Genomic DNA, 27,812 nt, shown 5'->3' on the forward strand with positions numbered 1-27,812 from the left:
TATAATCTCTTTCAAAAAGTGACAAATAGTAACCATGAGTCAGTTAAATTTGGGTGGATGTTTTTACATTTCTTATTCTTATTCTAGTAATTGTACATGTGTTTAAAACTAATATGCATGCATCAGCTTCAAATGAGTATGTTGATTTGCATTTTCTATTATGAAGGTATGATATCAGATTATGCACACATGGATGCAGATCATATGAAGATGAGCAGTACCAGTTCAGACATCAATCCTGTGGTCAGACATTGCTGCAAAATATAAATATCCATTCAGTAACAGCTGAAGCTGACAGCATAGTCATTTATGTCTTTAGCGTGTAAATAAAAATGGCTGGGCTGCTTTTATGTAAAGTGTTTTATCAGTTTGAAAATGATCAGATTTCTAAGAAAACAAACTGTTGGACTGGTGTCCACCCCCCTGGTGGGATATTTTGAGTATACTGACCTGTGCTTATTGAGAATAAGCTGCTGCAGTGTATTTAATATAAATAAATATTTCACAAAGATGTGATCATTTTTAAAGTGTATTACATAATGTATAAGCTCTACCTGTTCCACAACCACATAGACTACTTGACACTAAGCAAAATGCATTGCCGTCTGCCACATTCTCTTTTTGTTTCACTAGGGGGCAATACAGCCACACATTATTATAATATTTACTTCACAAAACAAATAAGTAGATATGCAGTTTCTATAGCGGATATATATAATAATACTTATTACAAGCTCAGAAACATGTACAAAAAAAATGAATCAAACTTTAAATACAATCTTGTTAATTTCAGGCACATCAGAGGCTCAACTTTAAAGGTTGAACTTTGAAAATCTCATTAGGTATTCAGATATCAGCATGGTCTATAAAATAATACTCAATGTAGCTCCCCTCCCTTGAAAGAAGTTGTCCAGCTCTGCTCTGAAACCACATGCAGAACTACAAGGTCCACCCCGGGGAGTGTAAAAAGGTATGGGCTCTGTAGTGTTTAAGGACTTGTTAGCGGAAAACAAACTATGAACAGACTTGGCCAGTCACAGTAAACTTCGATCAGAGCTGCCTTCATTTCAAATTAAGTTGTTGTTGTCTCAGTTCCTGCTGCTGGTGCGCCGTGGAAACGGAGTTGTATTTTCTTAGCGGAAGCAATAAGAACCTTTTCAATTCAATAAAAATAATTTCCATTAATATTGGATTCAAGTCGTTAGTTAGTTTGGGTATGTTGCCGTGTAATAACTCCAGCGAGGCGGTCATTATTGAAGGAAAAAAAAAAGCCTACGGTGATCAAGGAGCCCGAGGCAAATCTTGATCAGCCTTACATATTTTAAATCGCTGGATAAAACCTTGTTAACATAATTTAAAAAATATATGATAGTAGTAGTAGTAGTAGTAGTGTAGTAGTATAACCTTTATTTAGCCAGGAAAATCAATTAAGAACAAATTCTTATTTCAATGATGACCTGACAGGAGGCAAAAGGCTTCCTGAGGGGATTGGGGGTTGTGAGGAAAGAAATGATAATGAAGGGTGAGGAAGTCGATGTTGCAATTACCGTGAAGCTTTTGAACGCAGCATTGACCTCAGAGGTCGCTCACCGCCTCGTGGATATAACGTTAGCTCTGCCAGGCTAGCTAGCTAGTAAAGTAAAATCAGAAGTTGTTGCTAGCTGGCCAATGTAACATCCGTCGACAGCTGTATTTCCTTAAATAGCAGCTTTCTTTTTTGGTAACTGCTTAAAACAATTCATAACCTAACTTCAAAATGGTTATTGACGACGACACCAATCTGCTTAATATCCTGAAGGGAAAACGGGTCAAACTGATCCTCAGGAACTCATTTTACCTCGGCATCGTGGAACGCATAAACGCCAACAAAACGTTGATTTTGGCCGACGGTCAGTGAAAAATGTTGTTTATTTTTATAAAGTTAGCACAAGATTGTTGAGGAGTGAACTCTATAATGATTCAGTTTAAAATGTATTCGCTCTATGAAGGCTAACATATCAACTTAACTCTAACTTAACTTTTGTTGTTGTTTCAGTTTGTGGCAGTAATGGCTGTAAACTCCCTGGCTCTAAAATGTTCTTCGGCCGTGAGATTCTGAATGGTGAGTTCACTCTTACATCGCATTGTGGCATTGGGATATATATATTTTTAAATCCTCTGGAGCAGAGAGCGGAGCTGTGGATTATTGTTATTGATTAATGCATCAGAGATGGGCGAGTCTTGATTCATCCGGATCATTAACCCGGATCCTAGAAATGAGCTGGTCGTGACGAGTCTCCCTCTCCATTAACCCGAGTCCTTGAGTCCCACACTTGGTGTGACGTACAAATTAAAACTATAAATTGCGTCACTCGCTACTCTCTTTATAACATGTAAAATCACATTACAACGTACCCCAGTCCATCTGCCTACCCTTTAGCAAGTATACAGGATAGCTGCCTGCCAGAAGTTATCGTTTGGCTCAGGGGAGGGGACGCGGATCAGTGAAACTTCCTGCAGACTCGTGGGGACTCAGAGGAGCCGACGGCTCCTAACCGTAATAGCATAGCAGATCCAGAGATCCATACTCGTCATGTGCACGAGCATAGCCCCTCCTCCAGCACCCGGCTCCCGCGCTATCAACAGCAGACTCGCAGATTCGCAAATCCTGACTCGCTGTGCAACACACAGCAGAGCAGACTCGTGCGGACTCGGAGCCGTAACCATATAGCAGCAGATCCAGAGATCCAGCAGACTCGTCCTCATGCATGAGTCAACAGCAGACTCAGATTCGCAAATCCTGACTCACTGTTCTGCAACACACAGCAGAGCAGACTCGTGCGGACTCGGAGCCGTATATAGCAGCAGTTCCAGAGATCCAGCAGACTCGTCCTCATGCACGAGTCAACAGCAGACTCAGATTTGCCAAATCGCAAAATAACCCTTTTTTTTGTGATCAACATTTTTTATTAAAGCAAAATACACTGTGTAGCGGAGGTTAATATAACGTCAGTTTAATAGATAGATAGTACTTTATTGATCCCAAATTGGGAAATTGTTGTTGTTACAGCAGCATAAGGCATTTTACAATAAAACAAAACTACAAAATATACAAGAATAGAAAGTAAAATAAAATATAAAATATACATGTCGAAATAGAAAATATACATGCAGATATTACATATATATATATATATATATATATATATACAAATATATATATATTCAAAATATATGGAATAATAATATGCTCGTGAAATGCCACAACTTTTCGGTTTCACCGATAGGATTTCTACGGTCTTGGTGATGCTGACTCATATGACTCGTATGATCCGGATCTCTTCAATGACTGACTCAGAAGACCCTGAGTCCGTAAAAGGATCCGGATTTGCCATCTCTATAATGCATCAGTGTTTCTCACGGCCCCTACACACGGCGGCGTGCGTTGACGCTTCAACGCTTCTGCCCATTCACTTTGAATGGGGTGACGTCACGATTCGCCGAACTGCATTCTGGGAGCAAAGCGTAGCTTTCTCGCTGTCACGGACCGTCCACACAGCAGCGTTAAAAAAATCTTGGAGGTGGGCGTATCTGAAGCTTGGGGATTTTTTGCGAGCAAGGCACCAACAACCAATCACATGAATCTCCTGCCCCCGACATACGAAGCAAAAAAGTTTGAAGTAAACTGGATATAAACTCCCCAAACAGGCGAAAACATACCACTGTCTCTGCCACCTCCCTCCATGCCTGGCTCCTCCGGTTTATATCCCGGTAGGTAAATAGGGACTGGTCATAAAGCACCGGGTGATTCCCTACCGCTAATTTCTCCTCCATTTTTTGGAATATGAGGAAATGAACTGCGGTATGTCACTCCCAGCTTACACGCCGTTTGATTGGCTAGAGCTTGAACGGTCAGATTTGCGTACACGGGATTTGATTGGCTGACGCTTCCACCTCAGCCTCAAAAGTTTGAACATTGTTCAACTTTGAATCCTGAAATCCTGAAAATCTCCGCTCGCCTGCCCACAATGCAGTTCGGCGAAAAGTGAGGGAAAGTGACGTCACCCCATTCAAAGTGAATGGGCAGAAGCGTTTCAAGATTTTTTTAACGCTGCTGTGTGGACGGTCCGTCACTGTCAGGCCCAATCCCAAACCACTCCCTCGACCCTACCCCTCCGTGGCGGAGTGAACTCCGTCTGTAGCCACACTCGCAGCTGAATGAGGCTCCCTCCTGTCAGATGGAGGGAGTAAATACAGCGGCAAGCTTTGGGACAAACTCCCCTCTCTCCGGCAGAAACAAGAAATGCCGTAACTGTATGTAACAACGGTTTCAAATCCGCATCTCTTAGACAAAAAATGTAAATTAATAACTCAAATAAAACTCCAAACATCTTTCATTGTGTTACTTTTTTGTAAAGCTCTTTTAGTTTAAACCTGATGTTTATAAGCTTCTTAGTTTTTGCAACAGTCTGTAAATATACACAACTTTATAATAAATGCACACATTTACCTTTTTCTAGACTAAACACAGGTATGATCCTAAGTTAAAAAAATATGAGGTTATCATGAGGTTGTTAACATCGCAATTTATCAGTGGATGTTTGCTGGAACTACTTGTAAACAGCGTGTTTCCTGATGGACACACACAGCGTGACTCCGGTCAGGTAAGACCGGTCTCAAGTCAGCACCGATGCAGACCATGGATGTATAATAGAGTGGCGAAGTCACGCCCATCTACTTCCGCCCCATGGGACCTTATTTCGGAAAAATAATGTATTGAAGTCAATGGAGAGAGAAAACTTATCTTTCGATCCCGTTTGAATTGTGCCATGAATTACACATATGATGTTTGTCAATCTTAAAAAATCATTTCCATGTAAAAAAAGTCACAGTTTGTCGTAAAACTGTTGAAATATAAGACTATGAAAAATACGCAACTAGAAAGACTACAAATCCCAGAGTCGCGTAAGTGATGTCACAATTGTTTTCCTCCACTAAGAGATAGCTAAGATCAGCGCCATATAGATATAATCTATCTATATGGCGCTGGCTAAGATAAGATAACTTTCACAAGATGCCTGTGTGCTTAGTACCAGGTTGTTATCATACCAGCAATGGGTCTTGCTCGTTCTTTCGCTTCCCGTCTGATGAAAGGACCAGGAGTGTCTGGATCAAGCTAGCTAGTAGCTAGCACGTTAGTTAGCATTACAGCCTTGTCATTTTTATTAGCCTTAACATGAAGTAACATGAAGTAACCCAAAATGTTAAACAGTAAGAGTAGTAGTCATATTTCGTGAACCCTTTGAATAGTACTGTCACCGGTGTGATCATTCTATAATACACAATTTAAGCCCGGGGGAGAAATGCTAACGCTAGCATCGGCACTCTTCTCTACTTCATGCTATCTGCACAAATGGTTGACATTAAACATTAAAACGACCAGGCAGTTCAGAGAGAATCAAAGGAAGGCAGGCAGGCAGCTTTGCATGACATTCTTCAGGACGTGTTTCATTGTGGTGATGGCAGAGGTGGGAGTAAGTCCTACATGTGCAAGTCATGAGCAAGTCTCAAGTCTTGACCTACAAGTATCAAGCAAGTCCCAAGTCACTGTGGTGAGAGTCAAGCAAGTCAAGTCAAGTCATTGCTCAGGTCAAGCAAGTCAAGTCAAGTCAAGTCATACAAAATTCTGATGAATAAGCCCAGTTTCTGCATTTAAATCAGTTAAAAGACAGTGGTTATGAAAATGGATTCAACCCACACTATGATCTTCATTACATACACAGTTAATCATTTGAAATCTAATTTAGACCGATGACAATCATATCAGATTCATATTAACCCTAGAACTGCAGACAATATAGCTAGGACTCAATCAAAAAGTCTGTTCAAAAAGGCAGAATTCCAGGTAAGAAAATCATATATGGCATTTGCCATTACACATATTTAATTTAAACTTCTGTTAACACTAGAACCGCCAACAGCGTCAGCACCTACATAGATATCATTTTCAAATCATTTAATTTGTTCCTCTTCATAATTTCCTTATAAACTAAGTAGGACGATTTAAAACTCAGTTAATTGGGTTAATTTAGAAATTGCTTCAGTTTATCATCATAACAGATCAAAAAGTTCAGATTCATTTTACAATAAATCAAGGAATGATGCACTTCTACAAACAAAAACAACATAATTAAAACATTTAAACAAACTACTAAAAGTAGATGAACTACATTATTCAAAAGTTTACAGTAACTTCTGATAATAACACAGGGGAAATAAACGAGGCATCTCTTTTCCTCTCTCTCCCTCTCCTGACAGCCCGTCAGTATCAGGGTTAGTACAAATCAATCCCTTGGAGGTTCTAGTGTTCATTTACCGTTTTGTCTTCTCTTTGCAATGCTTAATCGATTTGAAACCAAGTCTAACGTAGCTTAAACTTAACGTTAGCTTTCTGTGGGGTTTTTTGTAGTGACGAATGAAGTTGGATGTTGTGGTGGTCGTGTCACTGATCTTTATGCTGCAGACCCTGCATACCGCTGTTCTCTTCTTATTAGCGTCATCGACAACATAGTCCTTAGCCGCGTTCACACCAAGTACTTTCCTGTACTTAGTTCCGGCACTAATGGCGCGTTTCCACTACACGGCCTCGCTCGGCCTCGCTCGGTATGGCTAGGCCTCGTTAGGACTGGCTCACTTTATGGCGCATTTCCATTACAGTTTAGGAACTGGGGTAGTATCGTAGTATCTATAGTAACGCAGTGTAGGCGGAGCCGTGACGTCATCTTCAATGAGAACCCCAGAAAAACAACACAGCCGTTAGCTGTTAGCACTCAGAGCTCACAGCTCCTCATATATGTTCAGAAACTAGACAAAAGTTAAACAAGTACAAACCACAGACTGCCTGTGTCATGGCGAATACAGTCGCTGCTTTATTTATGTCTGTATAGGCCGTTGTTGTGAGTGTGGCCGGTCGGAGCATATACTGCGTTAGCTTAGCCAATCTCCATTTAGAAAACACACGCATTTTAAAAGGTTTTTCGCCTGCCGTCTGTCTGCAGACTTGACAAAGCATTAATTCATGGTTTTTACTAACCGGTATCAGTATGTTGTTACTTCGGCATCATTTTGAAACGTGTATTACAATTAAATCACGGTCAAATATGTCCATCTTGTTGTAGTTGTAGCCCCCTTGCCAGCGATGCTCTCTCTAGTTTAGCATACTCAGCCCGACTCAGCCTCGTTGTCTCTGGCCCTAGACCCACGATTTTATGAGGCCAGAAAAACTGTTAGGATTAGGACCCGCCGGCCGGTACTAGGCCAAGTGGAAACGCAACCAAAGACGGGCCGCTGACGTCACAGCCCTCTTAAACCGTGCTCCGCGCTGTAGTGGAAACGCGCCATTTGGAGGTCCTCTACCTGAACCCCTGCAGCCATGAGTGGCTTTTAACTTGGAATAAGCCTGGTGACCCTCAATAAAACAAAATATTAAACCTAATTAAAAATTAAACACTATACCCTGCCTTCTTCATTGTAAAACCACGTTGTACATTTTACACATATATAATCTGTTCAATATTTAATATTTAATATTTAATATTCCATATGTCATATATTTTTGAATATATATATTTGTATACATAATATCTACATGTATGTTTTCTATTTCAACATGTATATTTTCTATTTTCTTTTCTTTTCTTTCTATTCTTGTTTATTTGTAGTTTTGTTTTATTGTAAAATGCCTTGTCTTTTATGCTGCTGCAACAAAAACAATTTCCCAAATTGGGATCAATAAAGTACCATCTTATCTTATCTTATCTTATCTTATCTTAATTACCAACATCCTATTGGAAAATTATTGGGCCCTTAGATATCCTATCAACACCCTTAAAGGTGGGGTAGGTAAGTTTGAGAAACCGGCTCGAGATACACTTTTTGTTATATTCCATGGAATGCTCTTAACATCCCGATAGCAATGAATATCTGAAGTGCTTTGACAAAAAATCCATAAAAAAATGTCATCTGTGTAGTGTCTCTACTTTAAAGAGTCCTCTCCTGCTGATGTTCAGGTGTACGTAGTCCCTCTACTTTAAAGAGCTATCTCCTGCTGATGTTCAGGGTGTACTGTATATCAGTATGTAGTGTCTCTACTTTAAAGAGTCCTCTCCTGCTGATGTTCAGGTGTATATCAGTATGTAGTGTCTCTACTTTAAAGAGTCCTCTCCTGCTGATGTTCAGGTGTATATCAGTATGTAGTGTCTCTACTTTAAAGAGTCCTCTCCTGCTGATGTTCAGGTGTATATCAGTATGTAGTGTCTCTACTTTAAAGAGTCCTCTCCTGCTGATGTTCAGGTGTATATCAGTATGTAGTGTCTCTACTTTAAAGAGTCCTCTCCTGCTGATGTTCAGGTGTATATCAGTATGTAGTGTCTCTACTTTAAAGAGTCCTCTCCTGCTGATGTTCAGGTGTATATCGGTATGTTTGTGTCTTTACTTTAAAGAGTCCTCTCCTGCTGATGTTCAGGTGTATATCAGTATGTAGTGTCCTCTACTTTAAAGAGTCCTCTCCTGCTGATGTTCAGGTGTATATCAGTATGTAGTGTCTCTACTTTAAAGAGTCCTCTCCTGCTGATGTTCAGGTGTATATCGGTATGTCGTGTCTTTACTTTAAAGAGTCCTACAATTAGATGGAAAACAGCTGCAAAGAGACAGAAAATTACAACAAAGAGACAATTAATCACCATAAAAAAATATTTTAGTAGAGAAATGTTTTCATTGAAGTTAATGTGTTGAAGGGAATCCTGTAAAAAAAAGTTTTATTCAAAATGGCATTTTATCAAAATGCAATTGAGTGCAACTTCAACGTAACTGTATTTTTGGTTCCTATTAGATAAGATGTACTTTATTGATCCCAAATTGGGAAATGTTTGCGTTGCAGCAGCATAAAAAACAAGGCATTGCACATAATTAGAAATTAAAAGAGTAGAAATAAAGATTTCAAAAATTTGAAAGATATCAAAATAGAAATTAAAAAGTAGAAAATATGCATTTGACGTGAAGATGAAACATAATAGAACATGTTGCTTACTTCCCATTGGAATTAATAAAGCATTTCGATTGTTTACATTTCTTTATATTATCTAAACACAATTGCGTTTCTAGGCAACAGCATGGTTCCATTCTTACTTCCTGTCAGCTGATGTCCTTCACTCGTTATTTGGAATGGAACCATCAGAATTATGACATCATCTTTTGCTTTCATGTAGAATTCTGAATTCTGCATTGATCTTCTAGAATTCATCAGAGCACCAGAGCAGCAGAGCAGCAGGCAGAAGCAATTTGTCCAGCTAGTGTCAGATCATTGCAGAAATAGGTTTTGTTGCAAGCAAACATTAGGGATACTTGCAGTGTTTTTTAGCGAGATAATCTTCACAAGTGAACTCAACTTTTGTGGGATTTTTGTGACGTTAATTCAGTCGAACAATTACATTTAGTTTGCTAAACAACAGGTCATTTCGTCACAGCAGTAGAGATGGAGATGAACAATAGAGATGAGCTGGCAGTCTGGCTCGAGATTCTGGAAAAAGAAAATCAGGAAATGGAGTTGTTGCTGGAGCAGGAGAGGACTCCCTTAAGGGATAAGTTTGAGATTGAAGGCGCTAAAAAGACGGAAGCGATGCTCAAAGCATATACAGCAGCTTTGCAGTTTCAGCACAATGTGAAAGTGAAAGCCCAGGAAGAGGTCGAAGCCGAGATGGCTGCCTTGAGAAAGGCAAACCAGGAACTCAAACAACTGAAAGAACCCTGTGTTGAGGAGCAAGATGTAGAGATGGCTGCTTTGCGTGAGACAAATCAGGAACTCCAACAACAGAAGCAGCGTTGTGTGGAGGAGAAGGATAAAGAGATAGCTGCCTTGCTGAAGGAAAACAAAACACTGAAACAAGAGAAGGAGCGTTGTGTTGAGGAGAAAGATGCAAAGACGGCCGCCTTGCAAAAGACTAACCAAGAACTCAAACAACAAAAGGAGTGTTGTCTTGAGGAGAAATCTGTAGAGATAGCTGCTCTGCGTGAGAGAAACCAGGAACTCCAACAACAAAAGGATCATTGTGTTGACAAAGCTGTAAAGATAGCTGATTTGCGTGATAGAAACCAGGAACTCACACAACTGAAGGAGCGTTGTGTTAAGGAGGAGGCAAAGATGGCCGCCTTGCAAACAACAAACCAGGAACTCAAACAACAAAAGTTGCGTTGCATTGAGGAGAAAGATGCAGAGATAGCTGCTTTGCTGAAGGAAAACCAAACACTGAAGCAAGAGAAGGAGCGTTGTGTGGTGGAGGAGGCGAAGGTGGACAAGAAAGAGGTTGTGGAGGTGAAAGTGGAACCAGAAGTGAGGCACAATGTGAAAATGAATGCCCTGGAAATTGACCAGAAAGTCTTGCGCGGAAACAATGAGGAACTGAACATGAAATATGGAAAGCTCCTCAAGATGCACGAGAAGGACAAAGCAGTGATGGCCACCTTGAGAAAGGCAAACCAGGATCTCAAACAACTGAAAGAACCCTGTGTTGAGGAGAAGGATGCAGAGATGGCTGCCTTGCAAAAGACAAACCAGGAACTGGAACAACAGAAGGAACGTTGTGTGGAGGAAAAGGATGCAAAGATAGCCGCCTTGCTGAAGAAACAGCTGAAAAAACCACCACAGGCACTCTCCGTGGTGAAGGAGGAGCTTGTGGAGGTAAAGATGGAGTTGGAGGTGGAACAGGAAGTGAGGGTGGATCCACCTGAGCAAACCAATGAGCCGATCCCAACAACGCAGAGGAGGACAACACCACGGTGGAGAAGATTCATCAATTCCTTTTCTTGTATCCGCCCAAACATCAACGATGACTAAAAAGGAAAACATAAGACTCAAAGGCAGCCCTGACATCGGCTTTAAAAACTTTAAAAAACAAACTCACAACATCAAAAATTAGTAAGACATTAAAACATTTCAAGTACAGTCTAAAGCTCAAAGTGAGTGAGCAACAACATATACTCACAGCCAGTCAGGATATATATTTAAACACTTAACAGTTATTAGATCTGGTTAGACATCAACAAAGGTTCCAGAAGAGACTCACAGTGATGTGCAGTTTTAGCCACTAGGGGCAAAAAAACAACCTTAATTTTAAAATAAATAAACTATTCCTTTGCTTCTAGCACCCCTAAATAAGAGGAACATTTAGTCATTACAAGTTATCAGGTTTATGTTATATCGTCATGTTTGGTTTATAGTGTTCATTTTCATATTTAAGTTATATTTTTCATATTTACTTAATAGTTCATTTTTATATTTGTTATATTTATCATGTTTAGTTAATAGTCAATTTTTATATGTATCTTATATTTTTCATATTTACTTAATAGTACATTTCTATATTTATGTTTAGTCCATTGTTTTCTTGTTAAGTTAAAGTCTTGTCAATCAATAAAAAAATAATAATGATAATGATAACAATACTGACACGTTTGATTTATTTCACGTTTGTTTCTCCTGTCTAAGTTTAGCTTCTTGCTTTTAATTTCAAGTCACCAGAGATTTAGTCTGAGAATTCAACTAATAATAACAATCAATACAAAGACATTCAAATTCAAAATAACACTAGAATTCTTTCTCGTTTGTTCCTCCTGTTTTTGTCTAGTTACCTTTGTATTGAGTGACTTTAGCTCACCTGGCTCTGCCCTGATCAATACACTGACTTAAAGCTACTTCAGTACTTACTTTATTACCTTGTTTACATTCAACAATTATCATAATAAATATAAACAAATTAAAAAACAACACTATGTATTTGATTTCTTTCAAGTTTGTTTTAGTCAACTATTTGATTTTAAATGCAACAGCACCAGCAAAAGTAGATTTTTTTTTACATTTCTGCTGATGTCCAGGTGTACAGTATATCAGTATGTAGTGTCTCTACTTTAAAGAGTCCTCTCCTGCTGATGTTTAGGTGTATTTCAGTATGTAGTGTCTCTACTTTAAAGAGTCCTCTCCTGCTGATGTTCAGGTGTATATCAGTATGTAGTGTCTCTACTTTAAAGAGTCCTCTCCTGCTGATGTTCAGGTGTATATCAGTATGTAGTGTCTTTACTTTAAAGAGTCCTCTCCTGCTGATGTTCAGGTGTATATCAGTATGTAGTGTCTTTACTTTAAAGAGTCCTCTCCTGCTGATGTTCAGGTGTATATCAGTATGTAGTGTCTTTACTTTAAAGAGTCCTCTCCTGCTGATGTTCAGGTGTATATCAGTATGTAGTGTCTCTACTTTAAAGAGTCCTCTCCTGCTGATGTTCAGGTGTATATCAGTATGGAGTGTCTCTACTTTAAAGAGTCCTCTCCTGCTGATGTTCAGGTGTATATCGGTATGTAGTGTCTCTACTTTAAAGAGTCCTCTCCTGCTGATGTTCAGGTGTATATCAGTATGTAGTGTCTCTACTTTAAAGAGTCCTCTCCTGCTGATGTTCAGGGGCCTCATTTATAAAGGGATATACGCTCAAAAAATGGCGTACGCCAGTTTCTACGCAATGTTTGCGATTTATAAAATACTAACTTGACGGGAAAATGTGCTGTCCTCCACGCAAACTCTAACCCATGCGTACGCACTAAGCACACAAACGGGAGAGACGAGAAACTGCGACACCGTTGGCAGAAGGAAGAATGGAGAGAAATATGTGGAAATAATACCATAAATAAAATGTTACCTCTCATTTATCAAATATGAAGAATTCATTTTCAAACATTGATTAAAGCCAATCTTTAAATGATTAAACAAACGCCAGTTTGAGACTCCTCAGTGCACACAAAAACATAACTTATAATAAATACGGATATGTTATTTAAAACCACCTCGAATATGTTGTGTTAATGTTATGAAATGTTTTCTCATAAATGATGCGGTAAGCAGGAGGACAGAATTACGTCTAAACTGACGCCGTTTTGCATTTCTATAGGTTGTAGATACGAGCATGGTTTTATATACTATCACGTTTAATCGTGTTTTATGCCGTTTGCCAAGACTTGATAAGTAGCTCGTAAAACACAGGAGGTATGGAAACTAAGAACACCATATGTGGTAAATTGTACAGCTAATATAACACAATCCATTAGTTGTATTTCCTTTAACTGGTGGATTATGGATATATAGTTGCTGATCGACAGCTGGAACACAAACCACCAAATACAACAAAAATAATTCAGATCCAGTCGTCATGACTCCACTCCGGAGGGATTCCCTGATCATTTCTTAGAGTTTCTCATCAAGGGGGTGTCTCCTGTCCCCGGGACAAACACACTGCCTAAGGAAGGTTATGTGTATTTTTTTTGTCATTAACTTTTTTCGGACCACTTATTTATTTATTTTGGTGACGATCCGACCTCCATGCTGCTACTCTGGTTCAAACTGCATCCACCAAACAATATGATTTATCTCGACCTCCCCAAAATAACCAAAATCTGACACGGTGTGAGATGTCTTTTTTAGCTGTTCTATCGTAATTTCCTGCGATCTTCTTCATGCAGTCAGTCAAAATGAATGAATGAATGGGCGTTTCTTTGACTATGTATAGGCAAATATGGGCGTTACGAGTCGATTGTGATTTATAAAGGGAAACAGGCGTAGGGAGTGCCGTACGCACTTCCCTCGCCGGTACGCAATGTTTTGTGAATCGGAAAATGGCGGAAAATGTATGTACCTATTTTTGTGCTTTGTACTACGTAAGCAACCTTCCTACGTCAATCCTACGCAAGGCGTTATGAATGAGGCCCCAGGTGTATATCGGTATGTAGTGTCTTTACTTTAAAGAGTCCTACAATTAGATGGAAAACAGCTGCAAAGAGACAGAAAATTACAACAAAGAGACAATTAATCACCATAAAAAAATATTTTAGTAGAGAAATGTTTTCATTGAAGTTAATGTGTTGAAGGGAATCCTGTAAAAAAAAGTTGTATTCAAAATGGCACTTTATCAAAATGCAATTGAGTGCAACTTCAACGTAACTGTATTTTTGGTTCCTATTAGATAAGATGTACTTTATTGATCCCAAATTGGGAAATGTTTGCGTTGCAGCAGCATAAAAAACAAGGCATTGCACATCATTAGAAATTAAAAGAGTAGAAATAAACATTTCAAAAATTTGAAACATATCAAAATAGAAATTAAAAAGTAGAAAATATGCATTTGACGTGAAGATGAAACATATAGTACAGCGGATAAGCACAACAATTGTGCATTTTATGAGAAAAGCATGACATTTCTAACATAGTTAGTGCATACCATAAGGTTTATTTTCAGATGTGGAGGGAAGTCAGATTTGACCTGTGAGGACCGTGAGAGGTCAAATCCAAGATGGCCGCCAGTCTCTCGGGTCAAATGTTCAAACACGTTTAATTTTGGAACCAAACATTGTAGAAAAACATTTAAGGTGTCATATCCAACTAAATTAGGGATGCCCAATCATTTGATGATACTTTTGAGATCGCCAGAATTCAAGAAAATGCATTTAGGTGAAGATAAAGGTATATATGTATATATATGTATATATGTATGTGTATATATATATATGTATATATATATATATATATGTATATATATATATATGTGTATATATATATATGTGTATATATATATATGTATATGTATGTATATGTATATATATATATATATATATATATATATATATGTATATATGTATATATATATATATATACAGTGCAATAAGCTTCTTAGTGCAATAAGAAGCTACAGGGACGTTAATCTACGTCGGTAATATTAACTTTATTTAATACAACATTTACGGTACAAGATTTAATAATACAGCCCATGTAGTATAATATTTTACAAATGATGAATTACAGCAAACATGTGCAATATATCCATTATTACAGCTCCGTGGGCTGGCAGTAAGGCGATATTGGTCCGTTCTTATTGTGCATCCATGGGTAAAGATAAACGCATGTAGTGCTGAACACGTAACATGAACGTGCCGGGCGGCGCGGTCCCGTGGGTTAGATGCGCGTTCATAATGCAGAGGGAAATAACTCACAGAATAACGTTATTAGCACATTTTTACAACTTGAGGAACAAATGTTTTTAATAAGGGCTATACAAGTGTTCATACTGGGTAGTTTATTTAGTTTAAAAAAAATTATCCAACGATTTACAGACCACTCTTTCCCCATGTAAGTCAATGGGAAAAAGTGTTTCCGGGCCTGGCAACCAAAAGGAAGTGTAGTACCGCTGTTTGGCCACCACGAATATTTTCATCTGAGTCCGGCGCACTTCCTGGGGCCTTGATGCAGACTCGCTGTTTGAGGGCTTGATAGCCCACTCCCCCTCCACACCGCTCCACACTCGTTGGTTTGGAACAGCACTTAATGTGGCGGACCCTCCGTGCGAACGGAGGGGTAGTGTGTAGGAGTAGGGTGTAGGGGGCGGTTTGGGATTGGGCCTCACTGTCACTACCCGATCGGTCCACCCATAGATATATATAAACACTAGATGACTCACCCGCGCTGCTGGCCAATGGAGACCGACGTTGCCACATGGCCGCCATCTTGCTACAGGCAGTGCTCTCATTCATAACATTATGGTTTACTATTTAAATAACCATAGCTTGCTCAATTTTCAACCAATTTTCAAACGGATTGGTTTTTTATAAACATCAAAGATGTAGTTATGATACTGCACACTTATAATCATGGACTTTCATATGAAAATAACATTAAGCAGATAAAGCAATAGCTATATACACACACACACACACAAGGTATTTATATTAAATATTTGCCGGTGTATATATTTCCATTTATTTTATTATATTGTTAATATTTAAAATAAATTATAAAATTTAAATATATTTATATTTTATATATAAAAATCGGTCTCATGTCACCACTCTGTAAGCCAAGAGTTGTTAATTTAGCAATGCCTTAGCTTGAAGAACAGGGACACAACTAATGACAATAGCATATGGTGGTATATTATTTAGATATTCACACCTTTATCAGAAGAACCAAACCAACATAAAATGAGCTCACAGACAGGCCAGTTCTGTCTCATTTATCACAATTATTTTTGACATCAGATCTTCATATCGTCCTAGTTTTGTATTTAGTTTCTAGATTTGTAAACAAATCCAGAACCTTTGAAATACGTTACCACTTCATAGCACGGTGCGCTGAGTTCTTGTAGTCGAAAAAAGCCCAAGAATAATATAAACTGTACCCTGTGTCCTTCTGTAGTCCATTTACTGTTGTTTGTCTTGTCTTACCCCGGCTGATATCTCACTAAATCCACTGTTTTAATTGTTCCCTATATTGCCCCTATGCCCTGTAAGGTGTCCTTACCTTTGGGTGTTATGAAAGGCGGCCCCCCAAAATAAATGTATTATTATTATTATTAAGAAGAACAACTTGGTGTGGAGGGGATGTAGGAAGCAAGGGCAGGTGGGGAGAGATGGGGCTTCAAGGTTCAAGGTTATTTTGTTTTAAATGTGTCTTGGAGATAAGGACCAGCTGCACACAATAAAATACAGTATAACACAAAACCAATAAGACACATGGCACACCAACAATCAATCATCGTTCAGCCTCAGCTTTGGTATTCTTTCACAACCATTTTATGGGTTTATTAGACAGACTGAGCAAACATAAACATATGTGGGGAACATAGTGCTGCGTATCAGGGCTGCGAAGTGCAGAAAAAGGCAAAGGAGGTAGAGAGATACAAAGTTTCATATGCTGAAGCAACAGAAAAGAAAAAACACCAAACGGACCCTAGAGATACCCGACATTTTAGTCTAAAAAGAAAGGGTCTGGTTTTAGGGTGAGAGACAGAGAGTGTAAGGACAATCGAGGAGCCAGTACCTGTGACTGAAGGTGGTGAGGCCCATCATGGAACATGAAGATTTAATAAATACATAGTAGGTGGCGATATATGCTCCTAGTGGTAGCGATTCGCCATTAAACAAAGAAGAAGAAGAAACATCAGGGGGAAAGAGACGGGCCGTCTCCACGGCAGCGTTAAAAAAATCTTGGAGGTGGGCGTATCTGAAGCTTGGGGATTTTTTTGCGATCAACCAATCACATGAATCTCCCGCCCGCGACATACGAAGCCAAAAAGCCCGAAGTAAACTGGATATAAACTCCCCAAAACAGGCGAAAACATACCACTGTCTCTGCCACCTCCCTCCATGCCTGGCTCCTCCGGTTTATATCCCGGTAGGTCTGGTCATAAAGCACCGGGTGATTGATTCGCTACCGCTAATTTCTCCTCCATTTTTTGGAATATGAGGAAATGATCTGCGGTATGTCTCTCCCAGCATACACGCCGTTTGATTGGCTAGAGCTTGAACTGTCAGATTTGCGTACACGGGATTTGATTGGCTGACGCTTCCTCCTCAGCTTCAAAAGTTGAACATTGTTCAACTTTGGATCTTGAAAATCCTGAGAATCTCCGCTCGCCTGCCCACAATGCATTTCGGCGAAAGCGAAAAAAAGTGACGTCACCCCATTCAGAGTGAATGGGCAGAAGCGTTTCAAGATTTTTTAACGCTGCCGTGGAGACGGCCCGAGAGGGAGACACACAAGCACCCACTACGGCACGTAACACATGTGCACATGTTGGAGCTAATGCCCTTTGAAAAGGACTGTTTTTGTGAGCTTCTGTCTCATGCTGCCACTCTGTAAGCTCAGAGTAGTTGTTTTTGCAATGTGATGCAGCCTTAGCTTAAAAAACAGGGACACAACTAATGTCAACAGCGTATGGTGGTGACTAGGGATGTCCCGATCCGATCACGTGATCGGGGATCGGAGCCGATCACGTGATTTTCACGTGATCGGGGATCGGGAGAAAAAAATCGGGGATCGGATTTTTTTTTTTTTTTTTTTTTTTTTTTATAGAATATTTGTATACATTTTATTTAATGTTACAAAACAAAAATGACCATGTTCACGTCTTAAAGTCATCCTGAGGCCTTAGTTTTGGGTTAAAATTACACAACATCATGTATGTGTTGCTTCTTTTGGGCTTGTTTTCATAGACCTGGTTGCTTATTTCTCTCAAATCTGGCAACAGAATGGGCGCAGTGTCTAATAGTAGCAGTAAGCTAACAAGAGGCTACGTTCAGCTGGTGACTCGGGAGTCGGGACAGAGAAAAGGTCAGGAGTTTGGAAGTATTATAAAATTGAAAGCGAAGGCAGTGTAACAGCCAGATGCAATGTTTGCAAGGCGGAGGTTCCGCGTGGTGGAAAGAACAGAGCTACGTTCAACATGACCAATCTAATACAAACACCACCAACAACAACACGACGAGTACACAGCGGCCACTCAGGTAACGGCACTGAAACAACCGACACTTTCAGAGACTTTTAAAAGGAAAGAGAAACTGCCCCAGAACAGTGAAAAGGCCAAAAAAATAACAGCCAAGATAGCTGAATTCATCGCGTTGGATGACCAGCCGTTATCTGTGGTGGAGAACGTGGGGACAATTTAAGGGACTTGAATGCTTTCCTCCTTTTTTTTCTCTTAATGCATTGCATAAAGATCGGATCGGGAAAAATCGGTATCGGCAGATTGTCAAAATCAAATGATCGGAATCGGATCGGGAGCAAAAAAAGGTGATCGGGACATCCCTAGTGGTGACTGTCAATGCCATACTGTGTGTCGGCAATGTGCTCCCCGAGCAAAAACACATCCTCTGGACCTATCCTCTTCCGCACAATGTAGAGGACCTCTAGCAGTTTGATGGGCTGTGATCGTCTGGAAACTGCTGATGCCTGGCGAATTACCCACTCTGCTGCCCTGACAACACTCACTGTGCCTTCAGGCGGAATCACCATTGTTTCTTAAAGTCAGCAGGTGGTAGCTCTTGTCCTTACTGGCAGATGCAGCGTCCGTCACCAGGCTGGCACGGCAGACATCACAGGACAGCTTCTTGAAAGTCCGTCGCACAACAAATCCTGAAATTAGAGGTGGACCGATTAATAATAATTAATAAGCATGGAGAAATTAGAATTTTCGACGGACTGTGAATATTTCTTTTTTTGGACTATCGTCCGATTAATCGCCCATCGTTTTCACCGCAGATTTTGACTATTGGCACAATCGGTTATAAGCTAAATACACTATCGGTCGACCTCTACCTGAAATGTACACAAGAGCGTTGTCCACAAGACCATCGAAGTGGGTGGGAAGGTAGCTGTGGTCATGTACAAGGGCAGGAATGTCAGCAAACGGGGATGGAAGATCTTCTCCTTCTTCTGCAGAGGACATATCTACAGCTGACAGGTTTGTAGATGTGTCGATGTGGTAGGACTGGGCAGCAGAGGACATTGCTACAGCTGGTAGGGACTCTGTGTCATCCTGTGCCGTCAAATTACCTTTGCTGCTTGGTTTAACAACCCCACACCGGGCCATCAGCTTCCGGAAGATGTACTTGAACTGGCTGGCATTAGGGTTGTTATTCCAGCCACCTTAAAAAAACACAAGATATGCAAGTATATTACACAGATATTTCCATTGACTGTCCAGCTGCAGGTGGAGAGGATGGGTGGGGTTATCCATGATGGACAACAGCCTGTTCAGTGTCCTCCTCTCCACCACAGCTTCAAAGGGGTCCAGCTTGATGCCGAGGACAGACCCAGCTTTCCTGATCAGTTTATTGATCCTGCTGGTGTCACCGGCTCTGATGCTGCCCCCCCAGCAGACCGCAGCAAAGAAGAGTGCACTAGCCACAACAGACTGGTAGAAGATCTCCAGCATCTTGCTGCACACATTGAAGGATCTCAGCTTCCTCAGAAAATAGAGTCTGCTCATCCCCTTCTTGTGCACAGCGTCAGTGTTGATCCTCCAGTTCAGCCCATTGTCTAAGTGCACTCCCAAGTACTTGTAGTCCTCCACAACAGCCACATCCTCTCCCAGAATGCACAGGGGTAGAGGAGACGTCCTCACCCTCCTGAAATCAATGACCATCTCTCTGGTCTTGGCCACATTCAGAATACTCACAACATTAGGCTGAGGTTCATCTTCGGCTCTTCTTGAAGTGGTTGTGCTTCTTGTTGCTTCTGGCTAAAATAAACATAATTAAAGACATTTTGAGTGTTTAAAATGTGCTGTAATACACAACACATTATTTATTCCTAAACTTGCAGAAAGAAAAACTAAAGTGTGACATTTAATCACATATTTATATATCAATCTTATACACCTTGAATTCTTGTTGGCCAATGATACACATACCCTTTGAAGATGAGCTGGGAAGTTGAATACTGTTGGCACAACACCATCTTTAAGCCGGACAGTCTGCCCCGTCCTGTCAAAGTCCTCACTCCTGCAGTGCTCACTGCAGAGCAGTGTCCTGCCACAGGAAACAAAACCGTCCCTTCTTAGGGCAACTTCCCACTGCCTCCTCCTCTCTCCGGTTTTGGGAAACCTTAAAAACATGAGAAAGGTAGCCAGATATATCAATTATTGTCAACATTTTCCTCCCTTCTTTCCTTTAACATTAAGGGTAAGGACAAAAATACACACCGAAATTATCATATTTTTGGGGTGTATGTATGTATGTATGTATGTATGTATGTATGTATGTAAGTAATGTATACTTTAAGAATAAGACAACCACACTAAGAGTTATAAAAAAGGTGTCCAAAAGAAACATTAAATAATTGTGTAAAGAAATGGTTGCAACATATTCTAAAGAGGCTGGGTCAACATCAATCTTGCAATACTATTATCTCACATAGCCCCACTGATCCTGTGTAGCAGGACTTGTAATGTACATACATCCACTAAGTAATTAACAATTATCCTAATTATAGTCATAATATTGTCATATCTTACACGTGAAAGGTGATTCCACGGGTTCTTGTTTGCAGACTGCAGCGATTAGAGCTAAATAATTAAATATTAAATAATAGTGAAGTCACGTTGTAATAACAATAACTAATCTCTATCAGTTCTTTTTCTGCTTTGCCAAAAGCCACTGTGTCAAGTGTCCTATTAGAGTTGCCGTATGTAGTTGTCCAATATGGCGGACCATCTCGCACATGCGCAGTACAGATCGGGCAGGTGGACCGATCGGGTAGTGACACTCGCTGCAAAAGTAGAGCAATGTTCTACTTTTGAAGCTGAGGCGGAGGCGTCAGCCAATCAAATCCCGCGTATGCAAATCTGCCAGTACAAGCGCTAGCCAATCAAACCGCGTGTATGCTGAGAGAGCCAGACCGCAGTTCATTTCCTCATATGCCAAAAAATGGAGGAGAAAATAATCGTAGCGGTAGGGGAATCACCCGGTGCTTTCAGTCCCTGTTCACCTACCGGGATACAAACCGGAGGAGCCAGGCATGGAGGGAGGTGGCAGAGACAGTGGGTGAAACTGGTAGGTTTTCGCCTGTTTGGGGAGTTTATATCCAGTGTACTTCGTTTGAATGGACAGCTAGCAGGCATAGACAGTATTTAGCCAGCATGGAATGTTGCGTAAAATAGCACCATAGACATTAATGTCATAAATATTCATCATATAAAGTGTGACATGTAAAACCTTTTATGCAATTGACAGCAGAGATTCATGTGATTGGTTGTTGGTCGCGTTGCTCGCGTAAACTCCCCAAGCTCAAGACGCCAAGCGGCAACGCACGCCGCCGTGTGTAGGCTGCGTTAGGGTCAAAAACACTAAACTCACAACTTAAAATGAAAGCGTTTAGTTTATTTAATAAAAGAGCACATTTGCACATGTTCAATGTGAAACGTGACAGTAGATATAGATTAGTTGCAATTTAGTGCTATAAATATATATATAACAAAAAAAAATTATATATAAAAAAAAAAAGATTATAATTTTTTTTTTTTTTAAACACCTTGAATTTCAGGGGGGGCGCGGGGCTCCGCTGTAAATTAGTTCCACCTTTACCAGCTTTGATAAACATATCAATACATTTGTTTGTAGATATATATCTATCATATGTTTTCATTACAATTAATTATATATATATATATATATTAGGGCTGTCAAGTTAACGCGTTAATAACGCGTTAACGCAAAAAAAAATTAACGCCACTAATTATTTTAACGCGATTAACGCATGTGTATTTTTTGTCCTCGGCCGCCGTAGTTTCAGAGCGCATCGAGTTTAAAATACCATCTACAAGCTGATGCTGACAGCCCCGCTCCTGCTGCCCGCTTGTGGCAGACTCACCGGCAGGCCCGGACTGGCCATCGGGAGGACCGGGAGGGTGTGTGTATGTGTGGCGCGAGCGAAGCACACCTTACGTGTTGTTGTTAGCATCTGGTGCTAGCTAGCTGAGCTAACGGATATAAGGAGCTGTTTCAATGAAAACAGAGGAGCGACATTTCGCCGACAACTGCGCCGAGCACTTGACTTTATGCAGGTAGCCAGACAGCACACTCAGCACGGATAGTGCGCGCAACACAGCTCATACACACAGGCATATATGCCTTGAGCTGCACATAGCTCCAACAATCCATCACAGTGTCTCCACATTCACGCACGCACACACACACACACACACACACACACACACACACACACACACACACACACACACACACACACACGTATTATTGTATGAGAGAGGTTCTAGGTTGAATTGAGGCGAATATTTGTAATGTTCAGAGGTTGTTGTGTTTAATATTCATGAGAATATTTGTCATTGTTCAAATGATAATAAACAAACATATAAAGCATAGTTGTCCACTCATATGTTGATAAGAGTATTAAAAACTTGAAAAATATCCCTCTAAGGTACATTTAGAACAGATAAAAAATGTGCGATTAATCGCGATTAACTATGGACAATCATGCGATTAAATATTTTAATCGACTGACAGCCCTAATATATATATATTATATATCATTCTGAAAAGGGCCAATCTGCATAATGAGTACTTTTACTTTCGTTACTTTGAGTACATTTTGATGCTAATATTTTTGTACTTTAAAGGGGACCTATCGTGCAAAATGCACTTTTGTACGTCTTTTATATATGAATATGTGTCCCCGGTGTTCCAGGGAACTCACCAAGTGTCAGAAAACACAACCCTCTCTATTTTCCTCCATACCCAAATCTCTAAAAAAGGGGCTGCAACGGATCTGATACAGACTGATCCAGATTTGAACACTTCTATGTCGTCACAGAAGTGGCACTACGGCTATTGGGCCAACTCTCCACCTATCAGGGGAATGTGGGGTTGGGCCACGGCCGGCCATTGCCGCTCGAAAGCGCTGGAGACGCTGTAGTACATATGCCAGGCCTGTAAGTGGCGCTGTAGTCTGCCACAAAAGCAGCGAAGAAGACTTCCCACCCATAGTTACCATGGTTACCCTTCTGTTTATTCTCCGCTGTGGCTTTTTTTCTCCCTCCCTGAGACAAACGTTTGCTCCCGCTGCTTTAATTCAATGCAATCCCTCCCCGTCGAGGCAAGCACTGTAATTCTCTCCGGTTAGTCCACCAGCAGATGACAAACACCCACCTCTCCGCCTCTTCCAAGGAACGAGGGGACCGTGCGGCAGAGTTTCAGTTTCAGTTTCTTTCGCCGGTCAAGATGTCCGTTAAAGTTGAAATCTTCCGGACAAAATTAGAAAAGTGCCGGTCAAAGGTCTTCTTTGTTATTTATTGAGCTTTAAAACAAATGAATAACGACTCTATATAATAAAACACGGAGGACGGAGATCTCTTTTTCTCCCCCTCTTCTGACAGCCCAGCAGCTGATCAGAGCACGGCTCACCTCTCCTGCAGGGGGGCGTGGTCAGCAGAATCAGACCCGTAGACAGCAAACCGCACACAGAGCGAAATGAGGCATGGCTAAAATGCATGATCTGTTTGGTATTTTGAAAACAGAAACGTATAAATATACCTTATATAGGTATGGCCCTACAATATATCATTTAAATATAGCATGATAGGTCCACTTTAACTTGAGTAAGATTTTGAATGCAGGACTTTTACTTGTAACAGAGTAATCCTACTCTGGTATTTCTTCTTTTATATGTATAATATCTGAGTACTTCTTCCACCTCTGCATATTACTATTGAGAAATATCTTAGTTAAAGTTTTGACATCTAACATGGCGTGTTTGTATATTTTAATCAACAGTGGAATTGACCAATGGAGCCAACACTGGCAGCAGGTATGTAATCGTGTCATCTTCGAGAACAACCTTATATATACACAGTCTATGGTGACAACACACTGTGCTGGCTTTGACTTGCTTTTTAACTCTAACATGCAATGTGTTGTTGTTGCACAGCAATGTCTGTGAGTCCAGCCTTGAAGAGCATTTGAATGTGAAAAAGTTTCAACCATACAGGAAGACAATCACATTGGGTGAGTATACAAATCATTTGTCTGGTGTTTTTGCTAAAGCTATATCCAAGCTATGTAAGCATGTTTACTATTGAGTGGATCCTTTACTTTTTACAGATGATGAAGAGGAGTTTATAAACTTTGTCGTCATAGATGAGTTTCAAGAAAAGTTTGTGTCTGCTGTAAGTTGATTTTAGGTTCCTTTTCTGTTACAAAGATCATTAAAATTGCACCTTTTTCAAGTCCACGTGAGCAAATAATGGTGATGGCATATTTACTGAGACCTGTTGTCTCAAAATCTCTCGATAATGTCTTAAGTTTCTCTCTGTCAGGTGATGGACATCAAGAAGCAGCGTGTGATAGGTGTGGGAGCTGATGGAGTCGAGGTATTTGACCACGGGAGACTGTGTTGGCTGCAGGTGAGAAGTTCTGCATTCCTGCTTTTCTTTTAATCCTTCCCTCCGTCTCTAGCTGCCTTGTTTTCCTTCATGAAAATAATATAGATTCATATTTTAAACTGAATGTGTCTTTATTCATTTAGATTGCCACTAAACACAAGGTGTACCTATTCGATATCTTGTTACTTGGACCTCGGGCCTTTAAGAACGGTCTTTCCATGATCCTGGAAAATAAGCACATGCTGAAGGTAAGCGTTATAAACACACTATAAATACTATTCAGTCAAAGTTCTGATTATTAACGTAACAACTATGCTGTGCGTTTTGTACAGGTCATTCATGATTGCAGAGCCCTTGCTGGATGTCTGATTACTCAGTTTGGGGTAAAGCTGACCAACGTATTTGATACGCAGGTACATGTTCAGTGTACAATGGCCTACTTTCTCTTCTGTATGTTTAATAGACCTTACTTTTTACCTGCTCTTTTTCTGTTTGTGTTTTAGGTAGCAGATGTCATGTGCTTCTACTCCAACACTGGAGGTCTTCTCCCGGACAGAGTCAGCACTCTGCAGCAGGTGGTTAGTCTCCACCTGAAGGTGCCGTCCTCCCAGCTCCTGTCCCTTCAGATGAAGTCACAGCTCACAAAGGTACAGTCACATCTCATTTGAGAACATTTATTTGGTGTATAGTAGTGTTTTTCAATACAAAATTGAAATGGCAATATGGATTAGTGTAATTTTTCGCAGGAGGCACTGTATTTGTTAAAGGCAAAATATGTTTCAAAATATCATCCTGACTTAAGTATTGTAATTCTTCAGAGAGGTCCATGATCACAAATCGTGTTCTACAGACTTGTGAAAAGAATATTTATTTGATTCAGATCCTTGCAAATAATTACACAATGATCATTTTTGATATATGTTTCTATCAAAATGTGAATAATGATGCAAACTAGATCATTCCCTCTGTCATTGCTAATCATATCCCAGTTTTTATATCAGTCAATAACAAAATATTAAATATGTTTTTCAAATATTTTAAGCCAAACTGTATAGTTGCATCTGTATGAACTGTAATCGCTGGTGTGTGTGTTTACAGGAAGAAAGGGAGATGTGGTACAAGCGGCCCTGTCCTGTTCCCCTGCTGAAGGTCATGGCTCTGTCAGCGATCCACCTCCAGCCTCTCAGACTGGTGCTGCTGGATACTCTCATGACGGACTACATTACCCTGGTGGATTCATACCTGTGCAGCAGCCAATATGAACCTGGTGAAATGGAGCATGTCAGCATGGTGGGTAGTTCACACATGAGCACATGTCCAGGGCATAAAGAATTATTCATATACGGCCCTGCTGCCGGCCAAACAGCCGACTACTCATTTAAGACCAGCCGTCGACTTTGTTATATTCAATTTTGATTCTGTTTCAAAACAATGAGAGCATGCTGCAAAACAGCTGGAGAAATATTCCTATGTAGGGCCGTGCCTGATATCAACCAATACAGGCACGATATCAGACACGAGTAGTGAGGGGAAAGTTGTCATCAGTTTTTGACAAATGTTATCTAAATTATTGTCAACAAAGCTAGGGTCGGTTATGTATTTAGGAACATCTTTGTTACACTTGCTAAAGTACTCTTCACATCCAGACAGCAATCAATAAAGGAAATTCCCTGACAAAAGAAAGACACAAATCTGCTAAGTGTGGCTGTTGCAAGATGGTAATAAATGATGCCAATTGCTTTCATAAAAAAGCTCATTTAAAAGACAAAAGATATGATGCTGAGTTTTCAAGTGTATCAATACAAATGCTCACATGCCACCAATTACATTGTGTCACTGTAATAGTTGCTCCTGTCCCTACTGGCTGCCATAAGAACACTTCCTGATAGGATTGAACTGCTTGAGTCTCACATGTTTTGTTTTTATTTTTTCAGTGAATGAGGACTCTTGATTTTGCCCCACATCCCTTGCATTGAAATGTTGTTAGGCAGAAATCTCTTTACATGTAGAGTAGGCAGAAGAAACTAAAACATCAATCAGGATTCTTTTTACTGGCTGTATTGTTTCAAGACAAACTTAAATAAATAAAATGTGAATCCATCCTTATAAAAAACACTAGTCTTCAGTCTTCCCTTTTGCATCCTCAGGAGAGTGTGTTGGAGCTGCCTAGAGAGCTCAGACAGCTAGAGCAAATGCGTATCGAGCGACAGAAGTGGGCTGCCGACCGTTTCCCCGCCACAGAGCAAGGACTGCTGGCTCGCTTCAAACCTCGGGCTCAGTCTCCATCCCAGACCTCCCCTGCAGCGGAGGAGCACGGGCACAGACAGGCAGAGTCCTTTGAACCTGCAGCTGATGAGTCACCTCCACAAGCTGATCCTCCCCTTCACGAGCCACCAAAGAGCCCTCCGAGAGTCGCCAGTGTTTCCCCTGACACAGCACCTCAGGCTCCAGTCCCAGACCTCAGGAAACAAATGTCTGTCAACAGTCCCCTGTCTCTCGGTGTAAGCAGAGGGTGCATAGAGAGGCCCATGGACACAATGGGTAGAGGAATGACCTTTGGGAAGGAGCAGTCATCCATCCCGGCCTTACCTGCCATGGGAAGGGGCTTCCTCCTCCAAATCTCACAAGATCAAGTTCCATGTGTGTCGTTTCCTAAAGGGACCAGTAGATGGCAGTAAATATTCGTTTCCGAGGTTTGTCTGATGCCAGGTGATTTGTTTGATTGCCAAGCGCTCTAAAATGTTCAAAAAAAATGTGATGCATTGTGAAAAGTCTTTTGAAAAAAAGGCACTAATATTTAGTTGTTTGGAAGTTGCTTGCCAGTTCATTCAAACATGTTTGTATTGTTTGTGACAGAACGTAAGCCTGTCTGTTGTGTTTCCTTTAGCATTTAGCCCCTAAATCCTTCTCAGTTTATTTTTGAATGAGTGATAATTGATTGCATTCTTGACTTTAACATCTAAAAAACATGTACAAGTCAAGTGTTTTATTATTGTTTATTTAAAAAAAATGGTAGCCTTGGCTTTTGTAACAAAAACTACAACCAAAAACGGCTCCCCATGCCCATTAAACCA

The 27,812-nt window shown here is 40.4% G+C and overlaps 1 protein-coding gene across 1 annotated transcript; it reads left to right on the plus strand.

The window, feature by feature from the left end:
- Positions 1-1,589: 1,589 nt before the first annotated feature.
- Positions 1,590-27,812, plus strand: exd1 (exonuclease 3'-5' domain containing 1). The gene is made up of 11 exons (XM_034118712.1): positions 1,590-1,889; positions 2,036-2,101; positions 24,131-24,164; positions 24,285-24,361; positions 24,458-24,522; positions 24,673-24,759; positions 24,882-24,986; positions 25,071-25,151; positions 25,242-25,385; positions 25,837-26,028; positions 26,886-27,812. Exons 1-11 carry the CDS (start codon positions 1,757-1,759, stop codon positions 27,414-27,416), a joined length of 1,515 nt encoding a protein of 504 aa, XP_033974603.1. The 5' UTR covers positions 1,590-1,756; the 3' UTR covers positions 27,417-27,812.

This window comes from Trematomus bernacchii, unplaced genomic scaffold (genome assembly GCF_902827165.1).
Source record: "Trematomus bernacchii unplaced genomic scaffold, fTreBer1.1, whole genome shotgun sequence".
Taxonomy (NCBI): Eukaryota; Metazoa; Chordata; class Actinopteri; order Perciformes; family Nototheniidae; genus Trematomus; species Trematomus bernacchii.